Here is a 22,719-nt window from a genome sequence, read left to right on the forward strand (position 1 = left end):
CAAACCTACTTGTAACTAATATAGATATAAGCTTCTTAACATGTGCCAATGGACTGACATTGTTAATCAAAATGCAGTACGAGTAAATAAGCTCTTTTGTTTGAAAAACTTTAAGTGGTAGTTTTTAAAAGCTTTAAGTAACAGCCATAAAGCTTTTTTTTGTACCAAGTTACATAAGAACCTTAATCAGCAAGAGATGGAAATCCGCCCATGTTACACCTTCCCTAAAGTCAGGTGGCGATCCAATGAGTGTGGGCTCCTATAGGCCTATTAGCCTCCTCTCCTGCATTGGTAAAGTCTAAGAGAGCGTCTCCAATAAAACATTTCAATAGTTCTTGGAATCAAATGACCTTCTAAGGGATCGCCAAAATGGATTCTAGAGGAAAAACTCAAAATTAGACTGCCTAGCGGCCCAGTATAAGGAGTGGATCGAACTTCTGGCAAGGGTGAACTACATTAGGCTATTGTCTTTCGACATTGCCAAAGCTTTCGACAGAGTATGGTACCGTGACTTTCTAAAGAAACTCCATGCGTACGATCTTTACTGATGTCTGATAAGAGTGATTGAGAGTTTTCTTTCAGATCGTTCACTCCGTTTTGTTCTCGGCGGGTTTATTTCCCAAGATTATTCAGTGAAACAGGGGATCCACAGGGCAGTGTCTTGGGTCCTACACTCTTCTTTATCTACATAACTGACATGAGAGACAACCTTGCAAGTCCTCTGCATCACTTTGCCGGCGATACAACAACACACTCAGCCATCCCAAAACACGGAAGACCCAACTCAAGCCTTCGTTTCCCTACAGATGAATCTGTATAAAATAGAAAAGTGGTCTGATAGATGGAATGATCAACTTTAATGCATCGAAGACGAAGAAGCTTCTTATTGCCCGATCAAAGGTGCCGCGTGAACATCTCAGTTTCATTTCCAAAAATGAAACTGTAAGAGCTTCGTCTACTGAGCTTTCTCCACCGATTTCTCTTGGAATAACCACCTTGATCGAGTGAGAACCTCCTGCGCAAGAAAGCTCGGAGCTACTCTTCACTGCAAAAACCTTCTTCCATCCTGCTCGATTATCCACTGTACAAGTCCTGTGTCAGACGCACAGCTGAATATGGATGCCTGATATATGCTGGTACCCCGAAAACTCTGTTAGCACCCTTCCAAAAGATTCAGGATAAGGCAAGCAGGATGGGCTGCGCCCATCTACCCATTTACACATCACTGGCTCCAACCTCTAAATGAAAGGTTTGATGTAGCATCGATGGTTGTTTTCTACAAGTACATGAATTCGGCTCCCTCAAACGAGCTCTCGGATATTTCCCCCCTTTTTCCAACCGAAAAGGCAGACGTGAAGGAACAAAGCTCGGTCCAATTGTCTAAAGGAGGAAATGCTAAGAACCGCCGAGTACTTGAGGAAGAGCGTCATCGGGCGTTGCACTTCTATCTGGAACGATCTTCCTGGGGATGTTTTCCTGCAAATCCCTCTGTTGGCTTATTCTAAAGGAGATTCAACAAACATTTAGAACCTTGAGGTTCCAAAACGAGGTAATTGAATAGCGGCATGTCAAATACCTTTAAGTACCTGGCGCCGTGAATATAGGAATAAAAAAAAAAGATAAATAAAGAGAGAGAGAGAGAGATAGAGTCTTATCAATTTTAACTTGAAAAAGAAAACTGTTTATTAGAAATTGTACTCGCTATTATAATATGGAGAGCAACTTAAAATAGCAACTTTTAATGTAATTAGAATGTATAGGATGTGTTTGGTTAAGATCATATTCACACTTATCAAATCCTTCATTTGGGGGGGGGGGGGCTCTAGGTCAAAACTCCGAAAGAAGTGCACTTTCAGTACAATTTTTCTAGGAGGGATTGAGGACTCTGTAATTAATTTCGGGTGAATCCCCCTTACCTTCCACCCCCTTTGCGAACGCAGATATGACTGAAATATTGTGCTCTCAATTGCCATCTAGACTTTCTTACTGAAGAAAACTTAGATATCCAATATTTGTTCAGCATTAAAACTTTCTGTTAATGATATTGACGCAAGAAGGAATAATATTTACCGCTATTGATAATGATGAGCAAATAAGTATTCCCGAGAAAGAAGAGTACAAGCCAAAAAAAAGGGGTTTATAATTAAAACCGGAGATGTCTTGGCACCATGGTAAAAATTACATATATTACAATAAAAGCAATGCTATTAAAATATAAATAATAAAACTAAATAAGGTGCTAATAAAATATAAATAATAAAACTAAATAAGGTTTAATAAGGTGCTAATAACTAAAACAGAATGCAATCCTATAGTCTGATGGAAAAATGAGAATGGCAATAATGAAATTATTCTCACATCTGTCAAGTTCAGCGTTGTTAGCGACAAGGGTAAAATCAAAATCTGTCTTATTTTCCCGTAATTTTTTATATACTGGAATTGTATTTCTGTAGGTACTCGTTAGTAGCTGAGTAATGTGATTTCTAAGCCATGTTTGAGCCCGCATGAACCATGTAATTTGACGGAGAAGTTAGATTAGTTTTGGCGAATGACTCAGTATCGAATAAGTATAAAAACAAGCATTCAGGTCTTGGGAAGATGCTAAAAGTTGACGTCTAAAGTCTTGATTAAAACAATTCTTCGATATTAAGTTTCAGAAGGAGATGAAGGGGTAATATTTGCATGTTTAAATTAAGTTGGCCCGTCCCGCCAAAGGAATCCCGAAATTGCTGCTGCGCTCATATAAAACGATAATTTTTTTTCATAAAAATAGATTTTTAATGTAGGTACGTAAAACACGTTTCAAGGAAAACGATTAAAAAAGGGTTAATTTATGTAGAACTTTAATTTGAGAAAGTTTCGACCAATCACAAGAGTCATTTAAAAAGAAAGGTCCTAATGGAGGAGAATCATTACTTGATTTGTGAACAGTTAGAATTAAATTGACCAACGTAAAGCACAACGGAGTTGCTGCATCTAAACGCGTTGGCTATTTTATAGTGAATCTAGTACTCCAAATAATTATCTTTCAATAAAAGGAGAGGAAAGTGTGCTGATTTTATTCTGGTTGTAAATATTTTTGCCTTAAAGGTACAAATTTTATACTAAATATTCAGAGGCTTATGAAGTTAAGCATGAAAAATTATAAATTACTGCTTTGATTTTTGCAAAGGAGAAGTATCTGTTGATTTTAAAAACAACTTTGATTAAATTCCTATATATGGAAGGCAATATGACCGAATGTAGTCGTAATTTAGCTTGATTCTGGTTAAGCAAATTGCTTAGCGCAGTGTTAATTATTAGGTTAAGACATACTATAGACATAGTTTGTGGAGAAGACAGCTTAGTTTTGTAAAAGGGTTTACGAAATATTCCTGGGTTTCAAGTGATTACCACATTTTCACTTTTGCATTAGTAAGTAAGAAGATTATGAATTGTCTGATTCCTTTAATAATGAATTTTATCAATTATGGACTGGCGTAATGTTCAAAAGATAGGTAAAGTTTTAGGGAAGTGTTAGGGAAGGATTGAGCCTTGTGTTGTATAGCAGATAAACACGATTAAGTGATTAGTGTTATATATGAAAGCACTATTACCGTGATTAAAGTTATAAGTGAGGACAATAGGGTAAACTTGGCGCAATTTAAATTACTTATCTTGGAATAAGGCTACTTACCACTCAATGCCTTTTTTATGCTCTTTCTGAATAAAATAATCGCTTTACTCGGAAATTCAGTTTTAAGCCGAGTACGGACCCTCAAACATGATTACTTTTTCTCTTATTCTTAGTTATATAAAATGGTTAAAAAAATGCAATTTTTACTTCATTATATGTAGTTAACACATTTCAACTGCAGCTCCCCTATAATTTACCGTCCCCCCCCCCTCATGTGCAAATATATAGCCCTCATGTGTTGTCTGGTTCTCGATTTCGTCACCGTCGACTCAATTTACGGGTAAACCTGTTTAAACAAGAGTAATGCTAACAGCGGTGTATAAAGGGTATTTCAAATAAAAGAAACATTTATCATCTTCGAGGGTCTGTAAAGGGCTTAAAATTAAATTTCCGAGTAAAGCAATTATTATATTTGGAAGGAGCATAAAAAAAGAAGACATCGAGTGGTACGTTCACCTTTATTTCTAGGTGAGTAATTTAAACTGCTCAAAATTTATCGACAATAGTTGATTTGAAATTGAGAATCAAGTTGTGTTGTTTTATCCTCGTTTTTATGGGTTATTCTGATGAATATTGTCCCATAGAACACAACAGAGGAGTTGGGAGACTGTGATATTAAGTGGTAAGGTAAAACTTTCCAAGATTTAGTTCATACAAATGATTCGGGTGTCATAGGTTAAAAGCATTTGGGAAGTGCGTGAATTTTGGAGTTTTTTAGAAGAAGTTTGGAAATTTATATGAAGAAGACTTTGGAACTCGCTATTTCAAGCATAGAGATTCCAAAAGGGACCATCCGCTTCAGTTTATTTTCAGGCTTCCTTGTGTAATAATAATAGTAATTTATTTGTGACCCACTTGAAACAGCGGAGTATAAAAACAAACACACACAAAAAAAAAATAACTTTTTTTGTACCGAGTCGGATAGTTTCTGGTGTAGCACTTTAAGTTTATTTAATAAATCTGGAGCCCCAAAATTTGTTACCGTGTAACAAATTTGTAATTCAAATTCAAACCGTGTAATGATTAAGTGCATTTTAGATCTAGGGGTATAAATAATAGACCAGTATCATAGGAATATATTATTCTGTTCATTGCAAAATAAATTAATAGGTCCTTCAACCTTCTAATCCTTTGGCTGCAGCCAAACACGTAATGAAGACTTTACTAGGACAAGGGGGACAAAAAATTGAATACACTAATACTTCTAGTAAAGGTATTCCCAGAGGCTCCCTTGCGTATACTTGATACAACTATGGTGAATAATGAAACAAGAAAATCAAAATATTAGAATTCTAAAATAATTTTGATCACAAGTGCCTTGTATCGTCAGGTTTTAAAATCGACAGAGATAAAACCAAACTCAAAATACAAATTTTCTAAGTCAATGAAATGACGGAATTAAAAATGGACAAAAATATTAAATACGCAAACTTTTAATTTGGATGATTAAAAGTTAATAGTTTCATACGAAGAAGACGGGACGTTCATGCTAGTGATCTCAAGAATATCGATATTTCTCTAGACCAACACCCCTTTCCATATCCTGCATATTTTGTATTTAATTTGCCTATTTTTTCGAAGCTGTCTTCACTCCAAGTTAATTACGCCTGCGTGCTTGGGCGTATTTACGGATTAAATAAAAAAAAACTAATTTTTTAGCTGAAAGTAAGGAGCGACATTAAAACTTAAAACGAACAGAAATTATTCCGTATATGAAATGGGTTGTCCCCTCCGCAATCCCTCGCTCTTTACGCTAAATCTTTTAATTGTTTTAAAAAGTAGAATTGTGGTAAAGAGTCAAACTTTAGCGTAAAGAGCGAGGGATTGCGGAGGGGACAACCCATTTCATATACGGAATAATTTCTGTTCGTTTTAAGTTTTAATGTCGCTCCTTACTTTCAGCTAAAAGAAATTAGTTTTTTTTTTTTTTATTTAATTTCTGAACGTTTTTGAATTAATGCATGTTTGGATTTGGCTCTCCACACATAAATTATTAAAATGAAATTTGTATATTAATTCTTTTTTGGCTAAACGGCTTTCTCTTAGTTTTGATCAGACGATTTTGAGAAATAAGGGGTGGAGAAGGAGGCCTAGTTGCCCTCCAATTTTTCGGTTACTTAAAAAGGCAACTATAACTTTTAATTTTTAACGAACGTTTTTATTAGTAAAAATATACGTAACTTAAGAATTAACTTACGTAACAGACTTTCATAATCTTATATTTTTATTATGTATACGAGGGGGTTTGTACCCTCGTTAATACCTCGCTCTTTACACTAAATCGTAAGTTTTGTCCCAATTCTTTAAGAATGACCCTTGAATCAGAAAGGCCGTAGAATAAATAGTTGAAATTACTAAAAATACTTTAGCATAAAGAGCGAGGTATTTATCTCCTCCTAAATACCTCGCTCTTTATGCTAAAGTATTTTTAGAACCCCTCATATGCATAATAATCTCTGTTCGTTTTAAGTTTCAATGCTACTTCTTTCTTTCATTTGAAAAAACGTTTTCATGTTTATTTTTCATTGTTTTCTTATAATAATGCTAGAAAATCCTGCGCCCTTTCCATTGAATTTTTCTTCCCCCATGACAGATTCCTCCAAGGAAAGATCCTACAACATAGCCCCCTCCCCTTAGCCCCACCCCCAAACAAAATAAAATCCCCCTGAAAACGTCTGTACACTTCCCAATAACCATTACTATATGTAAACACTGGTTAAAGTTTGTAACTTGCAGCCCCTCCCCCAGGGATTGTGGGGGAGTACGTCATCCCCAAAGACATAGTTATTATGGTTTTCGACTATGCTGAACAAAATGGCTATCTCAAAATTTTGATCCGTTGACTTTGGGAAAAAATGAGCGTGGGAGGGGGCCTAGATGCCCTCCAATTTTTTTGGTCACTGAAAAAGGGCACTAGAACTTTTCATTTCCGTTAGAATGAGCCCTCTTGAGACATTCTAGGACCACTTGATCGATACGATGACCCCTGGGAAAAAGAAAAAAAAAAAACATAAACACGCACCCGTGATTTGTCTTCTGGCAAAAAATACAAAATTCCACATTTTTGCAGATAGGAGCTTGAAACTTCTACAGTTGGGTTCTCTGATACGCTGAATCTGATGGTGTCATTTTCGTTAAGATTCTACGACTTTTAGGGGGTGTTTCCCCCTATTTTCTTAAATAAGTCAAATTTTCTCAGGCTCGTAACTTTCGATGGGTAAGACTAAACTTGATGAAACTTATATATTTAAAATCAGCATTAAAATGCAATTCTTTTGATGTAGCTATTGATGTCAAAATTCAATTTTTTAGAGTTTTGATTACTATTGAGCCGGGTCGCTCCTTACTACAGTTCGTTACTACGAACTGTTTGAAAATGTCAATATCTACAGGAAATGAATGCTAAATGTCACTGTTCGAAAATAGGGTTACGCAATTTTTTTTTACCAAAATTTTCAGATTTTGAGCCAAAATCCTGCCATTTTATGTTCGGACTTTCAACTGTAGTTAATCATAGTAAAATTGCAGTCTACTGCAAGTGCTTTTTACTCCTCTCAATAGTGAGACAGCTACTCCTGAGTGCTTGCTTTGGACTGATACTGCTCCATTGGACTTTTTGCCACTCAAGTTGCAATGTCGATTAAGTCGAGATATAACAGATATAAATTAATATATAAGAAGTCCAGATATAAGGTAAAAAGTGAGATATTTAATTGAGATACTAAGTTCGTTGGAATTTTTAGTGGATTGAATTGTCTTAAGCCATGTTTGTGTTTTGAATTTAAACGATCTTTAGATTGTTTAAATCGTTTAAAAGGAGAATTTCGTTTAAAATGAGATTTAGAGGCAATCCCGTGATGTATAGATTCTCTCCTATGGAGTGAAAAAGCAGTAGTTCCAATATTGGCCAACGCCCCTCAGTCCATAAAGTCAATTTCATCTTTTGGTGAGAAAATTTAAGGTTTATCAATTTCAAAAGGGTACGAAAGTATCGTTGAAGACTACAGGTGAGCTGACGGATCTATTAGGTCGTGTCTTCGTTTTTCAGGCAAGACTGGGCGAGTGCTATGTCAGTGTAATCAGCCTGTCGATTTACATATATGACTTGCCTGTAAAAAAAACAAAAAAACCTTTGCCTTTTACTTATTTGAACTGCCCGGAAAATCTACTTCAAACGCTTAAAATGCATTTAGTCTTTACACAGGGAAGCCTGGAAGCATAAAAAACAAATTGAAGCAGGGGACCCCCCCCCCTTGAATCTCTATGCTATAAATAGCGTAAAAAAAAGGTAAAGGATACGGCATTAGACTTTACAGTCCGTACCGGCGGTGCTGATCTCCGTTTCTTGGCCCTTCAGCCAGGAAGTGCAATGGGGGGTTGGGGGCCAGCCATCCTGTGCTTTCGCACACCCTTCCTGTTTACCTTCCCCAGATTTCTCCAGATACCCATTTAGAGCTGGGTCGACTCTGGCTAAGCTTACAGAGTCACGCCACTGACTCCCGTCCCAAACTGAAGAATTGGGTACACTGGGATTCGAACCCGTGTCCTCTCAGACAAGGGATCCTGAATCCAGCGCACCAACCCACTCGGCCAGGAAGGCTTATATTTGCCAGACGGCAAATAGCGAGTGAGTCTATTTTAGCGATTTATATAGCACACTTAGACAAAAAAAGTCTTTAAAATCGTCGTAAGCCTTAAAAAGTCCCATTGGAAACTGGAGCTGCCAGAAAAGTTCTATCGAGTTAAGAAAAACTAACTTCCGTTTCAGATTACCCTAAAAGTTATTTTAAAGTAACTACAGTGCAAATTAACTTTTTAACTGAAATAACAGTTCTGCTGCATCTGAATCACTGTACACAAATTAGATTACCCAATCTCAAATAGTTCAAGTAATCGCTTTATTTGAAAACAAAACAGATTTGCTTATAATATTTATTAGGAAAAGTTTTATGCTATATTGCTAATAACAAGTTTTTAAATTGAAAAAATCTTTTCAGTCTGAGAAGGCAATGAAAGAAACAACATCCAGGTGTAAGCGTATATCCAAGGAGATACAATCATTTTGGAGACGAACTGACAAAGTTGAGAAAACCCAAAGAAAACAGGCAGAGTTAGAAGCTAGAGAACAGCGACGATTGGATCTTGAATTGATGGAAGCAAAACGACAACAAAGGAAATTAAATTTTCTCATAACACAAACAGAGCTTTATGGTCATTTTGTGTCTAGGAAGCTAGGTGGAGCAGATCCGAGCGAAGAGGGGAACATCCTTGGTCGACTGGAGGAAGAAAAGATTCCACGACTTCAGGAAATAGACCATTATGATAGGTATACTTTGTTCTTGTAAATTATTCTATTTAAGCGGAGAAGTCACGTTTTGATTGTATAAGCTTTTTTTTTCAAAGTTCCGAGGGATTTCCTATATGTTCTAAAAGTGTATTTATTTAAAAACGAAGAAATATCAGTCAATAGCACATGGCGCATTTAGCGCGATAATCTTATGTCATTCTCCATCAATTTGCACAGTTCCGGATTTATTACAGGGTATGTCATTGTCAGTTATTCCTTTCTTACCCAGAGGGTGGGTTTCGGGTCTGAGTCTGATAAACTGGGAGAAATTATTCATTTTTAACATGTATGTATTTTGAGCGTGTACTTCGGTAATAGCGATTATGTCTGATCTATATATTTTAGAAAAGGAGTCAAATTCATTAAGTTTTTCAAAGTTAAGACTTTCAGCGTTTCTTAACATAAGTTTGGGAAATTTAAAACGACCTGCAAAGGTACCATTTTTACACTTAACTTTATTTAAATTACAAATGGGTACAGGGGGTGTGGTGGGATTCGTAGCGGGGGCCAGATTAATGTTGTCAGAACAAGGGACTGAGGGAGCACATTTGACTCTTTTGGGATGACTATTAGAGTTAATATCGATAGATGAATTTTTAGAGTAAGAGAAGGATTTGTCTTGTCGATTTGGAGGTGGGGGATGGGCAATGATATGGATGAAGCACGAGGAGAACAATTAGGATTTATTACAAGACAATTATTGAATGCAAAAAGTCTCAGACCTGAGTCACGTTGACAGGGTAGGCACGAGGGATAAAACGAATGGGCTGGGGGTGGGTTTTCGTAAGGTGCTGGGAAAGGGGCGCTGGTTGGGAATTGTTATTCATGTCCGTCAAGAAATTGCTGGTTTGCGGCAGAGTAGGGAGGGTATAGGGCAGCATACTGTGAGGGGGAGGAAATAGGACTTCTGTATGCGGGGAGGGGGAGGAGGTAACAAAGGATAAGGGAGAATAGTTCGGGATCGGGAAGGGTTTATCAATTTTTGAGCTGTGCCTGATGAACTTTGATGAGAGATTTTTGCTTGAGTTCGGTGCACTAAAAAAGAACGGCGGAAAGATGAGTGGCTCTTACAATTTTTATCTTTGGACAGGGACACTGGAACAGGGCCCCAGGGAGGAGAATTAACATCAGCTACTGGTGGTGCATGGGCAAAACTACAGTATTTGTTATTACAAGCTAAAACTGGACAAAGCTTCACATGGTCAGAACTGCACTTAACGGAACCACAACAACCTGAAATAAAATTATGACATATGTAAAAATTTGCACTGCTTACTAAATTTACAACGATTATGATTAAAATGTTTGCATATCACATTTTTTTTGTTGGAGCTTTTTTGCTGGAACTTTGTTGATGCACTTGGTTGAAACTCACTGAGTTCATTTTTTTGAGTGTAATTTGCCTTAACTCTATTTTCGAAAACACTTTTTTGCTGGAGCTTGGTTGAAGAAAAAATGTGGTCAAGTACACAATTGTCTCCTAATTGGCAAGAACCTGCCAAGATCATATTAGCACATTTTCGTTTATTATCGGAAGAGACAGTCTTATTATGCAGGCTATTCACCTTGTTAATGTCCACACGTTTTTGGGCATCTGTAATTTGGTAATCAAGGTTACCATTATAATTAGGCTGTATTAAGGGTGGATTGAGGTCAATGAGAATTACCGGATTTATGTCACTTGTTGTGACAGGTATCACTGGATTTAATCCTCTAAGTCCTTCATCGATAGGAATATGGTATCACTGGATTTAATCCTCTAAGTCCTTCATCAATAGGAAAATTCATCAGGAATATGTGTTTGGCTCTTCTTCTTCTTTCATTTACGGAACATAAAATTGTTCTGCTTTCTTATTTTCTGTTCTATAACTTTTTCCATATCCTTTGTTCTGGGTTTAAAGAAAATTTTATGGAATAATCAAGATTTGAGTCTGTGTCAATGTATGCTTTGTTGAATTGGTATCAGTTTTGGAAGACTAAGAATATTTATTCTGATCTTTTACCTGAAGCGTCCCTCCATCTCTTTATTTGTATCTTCATCTTCCAGGCGAACAGTCAAGCCAACTCCTTCCTTATTTTCACCTTTCCCATTAACTTTTGCAAACATCAACTTTCCCCTCGCCAAAACAAGTTCTATTTTATCATACAAACCTCCTAATCTTTCTTCTCACTAAAAAAATCCCCTGCACTTATAAGTTCCCTCGTTTATTCTCTCCAGTTCGACTTCTGACATATCTCTGTAAAAACGCCATCTGTTTCTTTAAACTTTTACACGCTGTGATACAGTGTAAAAATCAGGTATTCACTGCTACTGAGAGTTATTTTCGAAACAAAAATTCGTTTTATCTTAGAAATATATTCGCGTCTTTTTTTTCATGACCTCCTCAGGGAAAAATCAAAATTCGCAAAAATTTGCACAATATTGTAGTTTGAATAAAACCTACATAACTTTTGACATAACCTTTTTTCCGTTTTTCCTCTTGATGGTTTTGGTTATTTGACTCCTTTGTTCTGTTAGAAACAGTCACATTTCTTTCCCTGACATTCTCTGTCGCGTAAATAGCATTTGGCCTGAATGAGAGACAGAGAGGGGGGGGGGGTCTGCAATAGCTACATAACTAACTGATTAGCTTGGGTGTATAGGTTGAATAGAACAAAAAGCATTCATTGAGAAGTTTAAACTTCTCTCTGAAACATGAACTTGCCAAAGCGTTTAAAACTTGGTTTTGTTGTGTATATATGTAGGAAATATTCTCTGTATACCTCTATGGAAGGAAAGAGCGCGCGTATTAGACCTTTATCAACGTACTACATAATATATATCATTATTTGACTTGGTTGTAACACAAAGTCGCTAAAGTCACAAAATCACAACAAAAGTTGCTCCAGGCTTTATGGGTCTTAGCTCCTGACGTTGTGTCAGGATGTTGTGTCTGACTTTGTGTGCTTATCATAATAGAGGGTCTTTAGCTCGCCACCATTTTCCTTGCAAGCATTTTTTTTTGTCTTTTTCTAGCAAAGTTGCCTATTGATGGATTATTTTCCGTAATTTTTTTGTCTTTTTATTTTCAGCGAGGCAGTGAAACAGGAAGCGTTACGTACTGTCAGTTCAGCGTTTCGATCTCAGCAGCTGAAAACCCGGAAATTCGACACCGAAGTTTCTGCAGAGGTTCCCGAATACGCGACGAATCTTAGCCAAGTCATCACTCAAAAGGACACTGAATATCCTCAACCATTAAATTTCAAAGGCACCTTGAAGCATTATCAGTTAAAAGGCATGAATTGGATAGCGGACATTTATAATCAAGGAATCAATGGGATATTAGCTGATGAAATGGGACTTGGGAAAACGGTTCAAAGCATTGCATTCTTGGCTCATGTAGCTGAAAGATTTGGTAATATACTATGAATTCTCTTTAGTTGGAAGGTTTTAAGTTGTAAGGGTTCAGTCTAAAGGTTTAAAAAATACAAGGGATATAAAACACTTTATCGAAAAGACCTTTTGGTAAAATTCTAGTTAATTGACTTCTTGCTACCTCAGAAAGGGTTTAGGTTAGGAAACTGAAACGTTCAGGGATGAATCTACAGACTAAAGTATGTCCCGGGAAGGTATTTTGAAGCAACTACCTCCACTCCTTCTCCCTCTAGAGGGCCCTGACCTTTGATGACCTTTAAAATATGTGTATTATAAAAGTGAAACCTTGCAAAATAGATCTGTTTAATTGAAGTACAACAAAATGGTTTTCAGCTTCATAACTTTGCTCAATTCCATTTTATAAGGTTTTAAACATATGCAAATACATTCCTAAATTTTGAAAAAAAAAACAAAAAAAAAAAAACATTGATATGGCTCAAAATTCTACTCAAATAACTGGAATTGCATTTTCAGAACTAAAGGCAGAGAAAAAGCAACTAGTAACTGAAAATTAAGGTAAAATGATGTTTTGTCAAAATTTCAATAGGTATTTCATGTAGGCAAATTTCAGGGCCCCCTAGAGGGAGAAGGAGTGGTGGTGGGTATTTCAAAATACCGTCCCGGGACATACTTTAGCCTGTTAACCCATCCCTGAAAGTTTCATTTTCCTAACCTAAACCCTTTCCGAGATAGCAAGAAGTCAATTAACTAGAATTTTACTGACACTTTTTTTTTATAAGATAATGAAGTTTACACACTTGTGCTTCTATATATTACTTGGTCCTTTCAAGTTGTATTGGAAGTGCCAGATTCCTTCATTTACTAGTTAGACAGTGATTACTCCCTTAGAAGTAGAAATGGAATTAATACTTAGAAAGTGATATCTTTCTAGTTAGAAAGGGATTCCTCCTTTTACTATCTTATTGTACTATTTTAAGTTCTTAATAGAGTATTCGTTCGTTTGGGTTTTCAATTATTATTTTTTATTTTTTTCAATTTTGCTCAGTATTTGCGTTCATTAATCAGGACTTTACAGGTATTGTGTTGGTTTTTCCTACTTCGTTTTTTATTGGACTAGTGTATAAGGTTATGCCCTCGTTCAAGCACATGGTTATTGCAGTATGAGTAAAGGAAGCAATTCTTTCCTCTTTGGAATTTTTCTAAATTATACAGTTTTACTTTGCGAAAATTCTCTTCTTGTTTTTACATAAAAAAAAGAATCATCTACATATTTAGAACCCTAAATGTGCGACATATTTTGACATGGACGTCAAATATTTTCTGTAAGCTTTCAAACACAATCAATTTCAAGGCAATGTTTTTGTTTGCAAATATCCATAATCAGCCAATCAATGAGATAGCCGAACGACAATGTTCTGAAGAACGTTACCGCATCTACCTGATTTATTTTGAATTTATTATATGCTCATTTCGAAAATGTTGACCTAGAGCCTCAAGGATTTTAACATGTCTTTCAAAAAAAAATAATGTCTTATGAGCGTGTCTATTACATTGGTATTGCGAGTTTATTGCGTTGGTGTCCGTCATGAGGACCTGAAAATCCCCATCATCCCTAAGGTTCTATGACTATTTACTTTAGTTCTGCCCTAAGATGGATGGATGGATTATAGACATTCTTAAAAAAAAGGCTTATGACAGCTGTACCTCTCACTCAGACTATCTGACTTGACTTTTTCTCCAATTAATTTAAAAGCTTTTTTCACAAGACAAGTTTTTTAAAGAAAAGTAAAGAGGACCATTAAGCCAGAAATGAGCAAAAATAAAGTAAAAAAATCTTCTAAGCGTATAATTACCACAAATCAGTTTTTTTCTTCATCTAGTAATTTTGCTGTCCTCATCTAGATCTTAACCTGTCAAGACCTCTTGTTTTTAAATAAATGACCCGAGATCAGCCCTGTGATGTTTTCTCTAAGTACCAGTGCTAATCCTGGCTTAAGCAACCAGGTTTTAGTTGAAGATATAGTTACTAATTCAAGGTCTTTGTCTTGTTTTTGTTCCTTAGTCTAGAATGTCCCATCCTTGTAAGGAATGCGACAGAAAATTTTGAACTGGGTCATTTCTGAGTGCAATGCTTTTGCGTACAATGTCGATCGTCATTGGTTGTAAATGACAAGATTATTAGCATCGATAACCAACCTGAACTGGTCCAACCACTCGAGGCTGTACCCACCTTATTTCTAATGAAGAAAATTCAACTAATTCCAGCGATAATCAACTTGAAGTGTTCGTTCCAATTGGTATTGTAAATTGCTCTTCTTCACCTTATGTTTCGAGTAGTGACAACGATAGTTCTCCTGGATTGATTGATTCTGCGAAAATAGCCACCTACCATCAATCCTAAATTACCCTACAAAACTCTTGTTCCAGTAAAGATGAATTGACGCGCAGTGCAAAAACGACTAGTGTCTTTGAGCCCCATACCTGTGAAGATAGCCTAAAAAAAGATGCAGAAATGGTCAATCCTATGCAAAGCACTTAAAGGCTAATCGCTTTCCACGTAGATTATTATGAGAGATTCTATTTGATTGCACAACATAATTTTGTGGATGTATGTGAAAGCGATCAGAGCTAATAATTTCGTCATAAATGAAACTTTCTTCAGTTTCTCCAGTGTCTCCATTGAGAGCTACCTTTCGGTGTATATGCTTCTTTTTTTTTTATCTCAACTGCCTCCCTGAAAACTTGCACGAGACCTTTAACGGGAGCAATAATGGAGGTGTTGTCAAATAAAGTGAAATGGTGTAGATTGTCGTACAAATGTTGAGCCAAGGCGGAATCAAAAATCTCATCCCGTTTTTTTTTTTTTTTTTTTTTTTTTTTTTTTTTTTTTTTTTTTTTTTTTTTTTTTTTTATGCCGCCGATGTCGGCTTATTCCTCGAAACTGGTAAGGGTCTAACCTGTGCGGTTTTTACGGAAAGTGTGAACCTCAGGCCTGATTGATGAATATGGCATTACATTTTGGAAAGCTCCACAGAAGTCTTGCCTGTGGCCAAAAAGGATGGTTTTGGCTTGTCCACGAGCTAGAGCCTATGGTGTGCGAAGTGAAGTGGAGTTATGTAGCCTATGTCAGAGAGGAGTATCTGAAGTTGTGCAGCCAAGCTTTCGTTTAATCAAACTATGTTTCTGCTTTCGAGTGGAAAGCTCCGTTCTAGCAGGCAAGCAGGCAGGCACCACCTTCAAATTGAAGATGGACTAAAATCTATAAGTGTTAAATATATGCGGCAGTTACCCGGCCCCACAGCCAATGTATCTTCTTTGAGTGATAAATAGAAAAATTTACAGAAGCTGGGTTTATCATTTGTTTTTCGGACTTAGGATTGGGGTAGAGAAATGTTATCAGATGTACCTCTTAAACTTTAAAAGCTCTGTCATTACTAAAGGAATTGGAGCTTATCCTTTGCTCCTTTCTAAGTGGTGACGTTAGAAAGTTGGCCTACGGCAAAAAAAAAATCAACTTTTGAACTAAGGCAGATATAATTTTTTTCGACGGCAATCGAAAATAGCTCTTGATGAACTGATCAAAGCATATGTCATCCATTTTTTGGCACAAAAACTCCTTCATGAGATATACTTGTTTCGAAGTTTTAAGGGGTTGGCAACTTCAGTAGTAGGGTACACACTGAAACCAAAAATAAACCGATACCAATTGTGAGACATGTTGGGGACTTGTAAGGAAAGGTCGGCTGTTAGCTCATAATCATCTTCGGCAGTGAGGGGTTTGCAAATTTTGCTATTTGGTGTACCTATTATTTGTTTCCTGTGTATTTGATGGTAAGACCGAGTTGATTCCAGTGGTAAGTCATGTAGGAACTTGTAAGTAATAATCGTCTGTTAGGCTACAATCATCTTTAGTGAAGAGAGGTTTGTAACTTTTGCTAGTTGGTGTAGCCTACCCATACTGTCTGTAACCTAGAGTTAAGTGTTTACGCAACGGGTACAAACGATAACGTAAAACAACAAGGCAGTTTCGTAATAATTAATAGAGTGTCTTCTATGGTATTTTGATACTGGAAAGTTACGGATAGCTTTATAATACCAACTAGATTATTTAAGATATTGTTCCAAGTATTGATCCGTCACGATGTCTACGATTGAAAAGGATAAAGTTCAACTGTCTGCAAAGTCAATTTAGTCTCTTCTTTGGATATTCTTTTGTTATTGTTGTTTGTTCAACGCTGAGGAATAGCCTTCGATCATGTGATTACTTATCGTGTTCTTCTTTGAACATAACGTTTTAAAAGCTTCGATAGGCTGACAACTTCAGCGTTTAACCGATAGTAAAGAAACAAAACCAAAGTGTTGCTCTCGCAACACTTCACGTTGCTCAGGCAACGTAGGTCTAGTTACTGTGGGATTCTTCCAATATAAAAGCGGCCACAAGAACAGGGAATTTTATAAACACCACTACCCAAAATGGGGCTGGCTTTATCTTTGCCACTGTTGAAAAAGCTCTGTACTGTATTTAAACTTTTAAAGGTGACATTAGGTTTATGTTTTCTTAAGGATTCTTTTCAGTTTTTCACTCAATTTTGGAATGTAGGGTAGAACAGTGAAAAGTTTCTTCTCATCCACCAATGGGATGATATCTGTTTGTGTTTGTGGAGTTGATGCATTCTTTTCTGCCTTTTTTCGTCTTTTGTCTATAAGGGTTTCAAGTAATTTTATGGGGTACCCATTTTAAAATAAAATGTCTTTAATATAGTTCATTTCAGAGATTATGCTAGGCTCTGAGCATATTCTTATAACTAGGACAACCAAAGAAATAATTACTCCTTTTTTTGTGCAGGGAGAGTGGTTGGAGGAAAAATGCAAATACCTATCGTTATGCGTAGGCTTTCTATCAATAGAAAATTCAAGACTAAGAGACTTATTGAAAATTAATACATCTGGAAAAAAAGTTTGTGGTTATCTTCTAGTTCTAAAGTGAACTGAAGGTTAAAGTACAAAGTGTTTAAATAACTCAAAAAGGAGTTAAGCCACTCCTCTCCATGATCACACACAGAAATAACATCATCCACAAACCGACCCCAGAACCGGTGTTTCAGAGGATAGACCCATGATTTCGGTGAAAAATTGGTTATTATATCGGAAATAAGAGGCGGGTACTATTGCAAAGACGGACGAGACGCATAATATTTTCTATATCCATGTGTTTTGTACTCCATTTGGTCAATATTATCTTCTAATTTTCTTTGATGAGTCAGTGCACATTTTTTAATATCACAAGATGTATACATAGAAATGGCATATATCAAGGTCTTTTAATTTTTCGACAAGGTGAACTGAATTTTTAATGTATGAAGTTTTTGCTTGTGTTTGCATAAGTGGGCGAAAAAGTGTTGACAACCATTTTCCCAATCTGGCAGTCGGAGAGTTATAAGAAGCCACAATTGGGCGTAGAGGAACTCCATCTTTGTGGATTTTTGGGAGACCGTAAAATTTAGGAGCGGAACAACCTTAAGGATAAATAATTTGTACATTTGTGGAGTAATAAATCTTTCAATTTGCAAAATTCATAGCTCCTTTCGTACTATACGGGTGAACTTATCGGTGGGGTCTGAATCTATGGTCTTGTAAGTAAGGGTGTCGGATAAAATATCTGTAATTCTTTTATTATATGAATTTTTATCAAGGATAGCAATTTTATTTCCTTTATCAGCCCTGGTGATAATGATGTGTGAGTCTTTTCTTAAATTTTTGAGAATTTGTGTTTCCTGGTTCTTTGACCTTGAGGAACACGGAGTGAAATCGAGTATTATACATACTCGCTTATGTAACAAAACTAAGGAGAGATGGATTGTAAAACTTATGTTTGTTGTTCAAAGAGAATAATTTGACGTGGATTAGTTTTTGGATAGAGCTCTTTGATAGTTTTCCTTACAACAAGTCAAATTCTCAGGTATATACAGATGCGTTAAAAGTCGTCAAAGTCGATGCCCGCTAATGCGCATGATGCCCTCTTTGCAAAACACACTTAAAACCAAATTTGGAGATAATGTGACATATAGTGGCATCATTTGTTGCTCCATTGAATGTATATTTTGGCTCCCGAAAATATGCATCAAGAAATAATTTCTCTTAAACGCGTTTGTTCATAACGAGTTTTTTTTTTCTCAAACCACGGAATGCTGTTTCATTTTCCAAATTCAAGAAATAGGGTGTTGCTGTGCAAAAGTAGATAGCTTTGTGAAATCTTGATGTTTTATTTTCCTGTTTTAGAAATTGCTCTATTTTGTATGTCTAAATTGAGGTCTAATTATTTTGAAGTAATTCTTTTCTTTTAGGGATATGGGGACCATTCCTGATTATTTCACCAACCTCAACTTTGCATAACTGGCAACAAGAATTTTCACGATTTGTTCCGGATTTTAAAGTCATTCCCTATTGGGGTAGTCCACAGGTGAATAGACCCTTACTTTTTTCATTGTGCATTTATGTTTCTGTTTCAACCCAATTTATGCGTGTTTTTAGCCGGACATTGACGTTTATGCTTTTTTAATTTTTGTCAATTAGAGTATATTTCCTATTTTATGGCTTTTCGTGATTAAAAGTTATGAAAAGCCAGTGGTTATGATTCAATAATTTTGGCAATTTGCAACCTACTTCGCTATTTTGAATTAAGGAGAGTTGCGATCCAGATCTAATTTTTTGGCATTGGTGGCTAGATTAGAGTGTTTCGAAATGCACATTTATTCTGAATTACGGAAAGACAATATTACGTTTCTTGCATGTACACCACACATGCAACATTTTGGGGGAAATTTAGTATTTCATATGGAGTTTTTCAAGCTACATCAAATGGTAGTGGCGTTGAAATTCCTGAGATCTAGCAAATATAATATTGCCAAAAGAAATAACCTGAAAATACTTGTATAATAATAGTAATAATTTATTTATAACTCTCTTTTAAACAAAACAAGTGAAGCAAATTACACTGAAAAAAAAAGAAAAAGCAAATACAGAGACCCATAAAAAAAATAAAAGCTTTATCTCAGACAAACACACGGTCAATATTATGGCTATATGTTGCGTGATAACCCTTTGCAAATCGTCTCCTTTTTTTAACCTTTAACTTGATTATGAATGAAATTTTTAGTTTTTTTGTGTTTTATTGTATTCATTAGCATAAGAAAAGAGTTTAATAATTGTTTTCCCTTATCCTGAACAGTTTATGTTTTTCGCTTACGAAGATAGTACAGACAAATCAGTGCTTGAGGTTCTGTTGTTGAGTTTTCCATTTACAACTATATCGAGAGGAACTATTGTGGTTCTAAATCTTGCGACTTCTGGGAAGACCACGTTTTGTATATATTTAAAAAAAATCTACAAATTTTGCTTTATCAACTATTAATGAAGATGATTTGATGATCATATGTTTATTTTGTTTTATAATCATTGTTTATTGTCATATGTTTATTGTTGTTTTATAATCATATTATGTTTATGTAAATTTATAATCACGAGAGTACTTCCACGGTTATTTTTAAAATATTGTATGTTTTTGAAAAGTAACAGAGGCAAACCTTGAAAGTATCCTTTTGAATTTGTTGTAATCTTAGTTGAGATCTTAGGGACTTCGACCTTTTGAAACAGTTCATTTGCGCTTACTTTACTTATTCACACCCAAGTCACCCCAATATCACCGTGATACCAAGAGGTGGCAGGATTTCCCCCATGTATTCTGCCTGACAGCTTTCTCTCAGTGACTTATAGTAACAGTCTGAGTACTTTTATAGCAGGCATATGAAAATGTTTCGTCAGATATTATAAGGGTAACAGCATATATTTGTTGGGGATAAAAAGAAAGATAATATCACGTATTTCAAATAAAACCTTTTTTTCTGATAACATTTTGAATTTTTGAAATATGGACCCTCAAAGAAGAAAATCTTATTGCTTAATCATCAAAAGGTATTTAAGGGACTTTTAGGGAGTTCCCACTTTAGACTAAGCAGATTTTTTCTTAAAATGAACGGCTTCGCTTTATCGAAATTAATGTGTTGCTTCTAACGTACCCAAGAAAAGACCCACCCTATTTTTAGAAAAAGTATGGTCTGAGTTATTGTGGTGATCCGATAATGCAGAGAATATTGACCAATAGCAGTACATATGCCATTTTTAGTATTCAGGATTTATACTGTAGGATTCTGAGATGTGATGAGCATGGTTCGCTTGTTGTATTGAAATGGTGGTTATCTGAAAACTGCTCAATGGGATTTGCACTCGGTTCAAACATGGCCGACTATGCCGTTCTGGATAGAAAATTGATCCATGGTTGTGTATCAAACCTCAGAACAACAGGCTCTGCACTGAAACGGAAAATACCTGGCCTGTTTTCAGATCACCCCGCATCCACGGAGTTGGACACGGATTGTTCAGATTATCATTTTAAGTACCCCTGTTCGTGTCTTTCACAACCCTAGCCCAGCCATACTATTCCGGCGCGTTTGAATTTTGAAGAGTCCTTGATGCGCTGGGAACCCGTAGATGAAAACGCTTTAAAGTTTTGCTGGCTTGAGCATGGAGAACTTGAAAAAAAAAAAATATTGGATCTACTTCAAACCCAGTGCCTGAAAACAAGCGGCTCTCCTGCGAGGGTCTGATTGAATCCTGCACAAAGAACCTTCTACGGACCCTTACAGAATGACAAATATGCCCACTAGAAACGGTAAAATACGTCCGCCGCAAATGGTACAAAGAACTACTCGTGGACTTCTAAGTAAGCTTGCGTCAATGCTTCAATAATTTGTCACGTAATTTACCTGGCCTGATCTTTTAAACAAAATGATTTAAAATGGCATAATGTTTTATGATAAAACATTTGTATGATTAACACTGTGTTTTATGATAAGAATTTTTATGATTAACCCAGCGTCTTATGATTAAAACACAGATGAAAATTTCCGTCTTTGTCTTTATTTGCAACGGCTTTTTGAACTATAGGATGTATCTTTCCAGGCCCTTTGCATACAAACAGAGCGTTATTATTCCTGTAAATTCTAAATTGCATTGAATAAGAATTAGCTATAAACTTTTTAACTTTAATTGGTGACAAATGATAGAATTTAAGTGAAGAACAATGTAGGCTAGAAATAATCCAAAAATCCTTTCTTCTCACCAACCAGTTCATGTAATTTTCATTTCAGGAGCGAAAAATCCTTCGTCAATTTTGGTCGAGGAAGAACCTTCATACAAAAGAGTCCACTTTTCATGTAGTAATCACTTCTTACCAGATGATTGTCTCGGATTATAAATATTTTCAACGCATCAAATGGCAATATATGATTTTAGATGAAGCTCAAGCTATCAAATCTAGTGCTAGGTAATTTATAGCTAATATTTGTTGTGGCTGTTGCAACCATCTCAAAAGTCAACATATAGTCGATTAATGTCAAATATAAAAAATGTAAAAAAAGGTCAAAGCGTGTTGTGTGGGACTTATGTTCGGATTTTAGACGGTGATCGGCGAAAGATGGCATCGGGGACTCCTCGATTGATAAATTACCCAGGGTCCCTCCCTTGATGATCTGCCCTGGGGACCCTCCTTTTAGAAGAATTAGCAAAATTAAAATACGTGTTGATCAAGATATCTAGGACCAAGAATATAATTTTTTTTTGCATCAACCCAGCTTCTTGTCTCCAGAGAAATTTTCCCCTAAATCTGGTCCCGGGGCAAGTTTCACAGGATAAATTGACTGCCATTTTTATCATAATAGATATATGGGAAGTCTCGTGTTCGTATTTCTTTACTGTAAAAAATCTGTAAAGTTTACTCTCAATTCAAGATTATTTTTCGTGGTAAGATTAAAAAAGGGATTACATCCAAGAAAACCATCATCAACAACACCGGACGTCTGCCTGTATTGGTTTAATTAGCCTTGCCACTACCATATAAGTTTGTATTAATCTCATCATTTCATCGCTATTGGAAGAAATTACATTATGTTCTAAATTGAAGTTTATACTGCACGGCAAAAAAGAGGAAAATGTTCATATATCACTTAAAAACTGTACATTTTCCATACTTTATACGTAACATTTGGCTTTAGTTACATAAATTTATAATGCAAGTTATTTAATCAGTCATATGGGTGAGAAAAGGCGGGCTAATAGCTTGTGGTACAAGTGCTATAAGATCTTTTTTTTTAATTCTGACGCAGTGCGTGCTCCCTTCTCTTTGGCTCCAATACTTTTGAATCATAGTCGGTACAATAGTATGGACTTAGTAAAGAGGGACCTCTTCCTATACAGTTTTTGTTT

General features: G+C 35.9%; 1 protein-coding gene across 4 annotated transcripts in view; it reads left to right on the plus strand.

Annotated features, from left to right (window-relative positions):
- Window positions 1–22,719, plus strand: part of LOC136039331 (chromatin-remodeling ATPase INO80-like) — a 138,516-nt gene that overhangs the window by 22,253 nt on the left and 93,544 nt on the right. For all 4 annotated transcript variants that reach the window (XM_065722956.1, XM_065722954.1, XM_065722953.1 and 1 more), the window contains exons 8-11: window positions 8,674–9,002; window positions 12,096–12,418; window positions 18,744–18,859; window positions 21,606–21,781. In XM_065722956.1, the coding sequence (XP_065579028.1) occupies window positions 8,674–9,002; window positions 12,096–12,418; window positions 18,744–18,859; window positions 21,606–21,781 (944 nt within the window). The remainder of the gene's footprint in view (window positions 1–8,673; window positions 9,003–12,095; window positions 12,419–18,743; window positions 18,860–21,605; window positions 21,782–22,719) is intronic.

This window comes from Artemia franciscana, chromosome 19 (genome assembly GCF_032884065.1).
Source record: "Artemia franciscana chromosome 19, ASM3288406v1, whole genome shotgun sequence".
NCBI lineage: Eukaryota > Metazoa > Arthropoda > Branchiopoda > Anostraca > Artemiidae > Artemia > Artemia franciscana.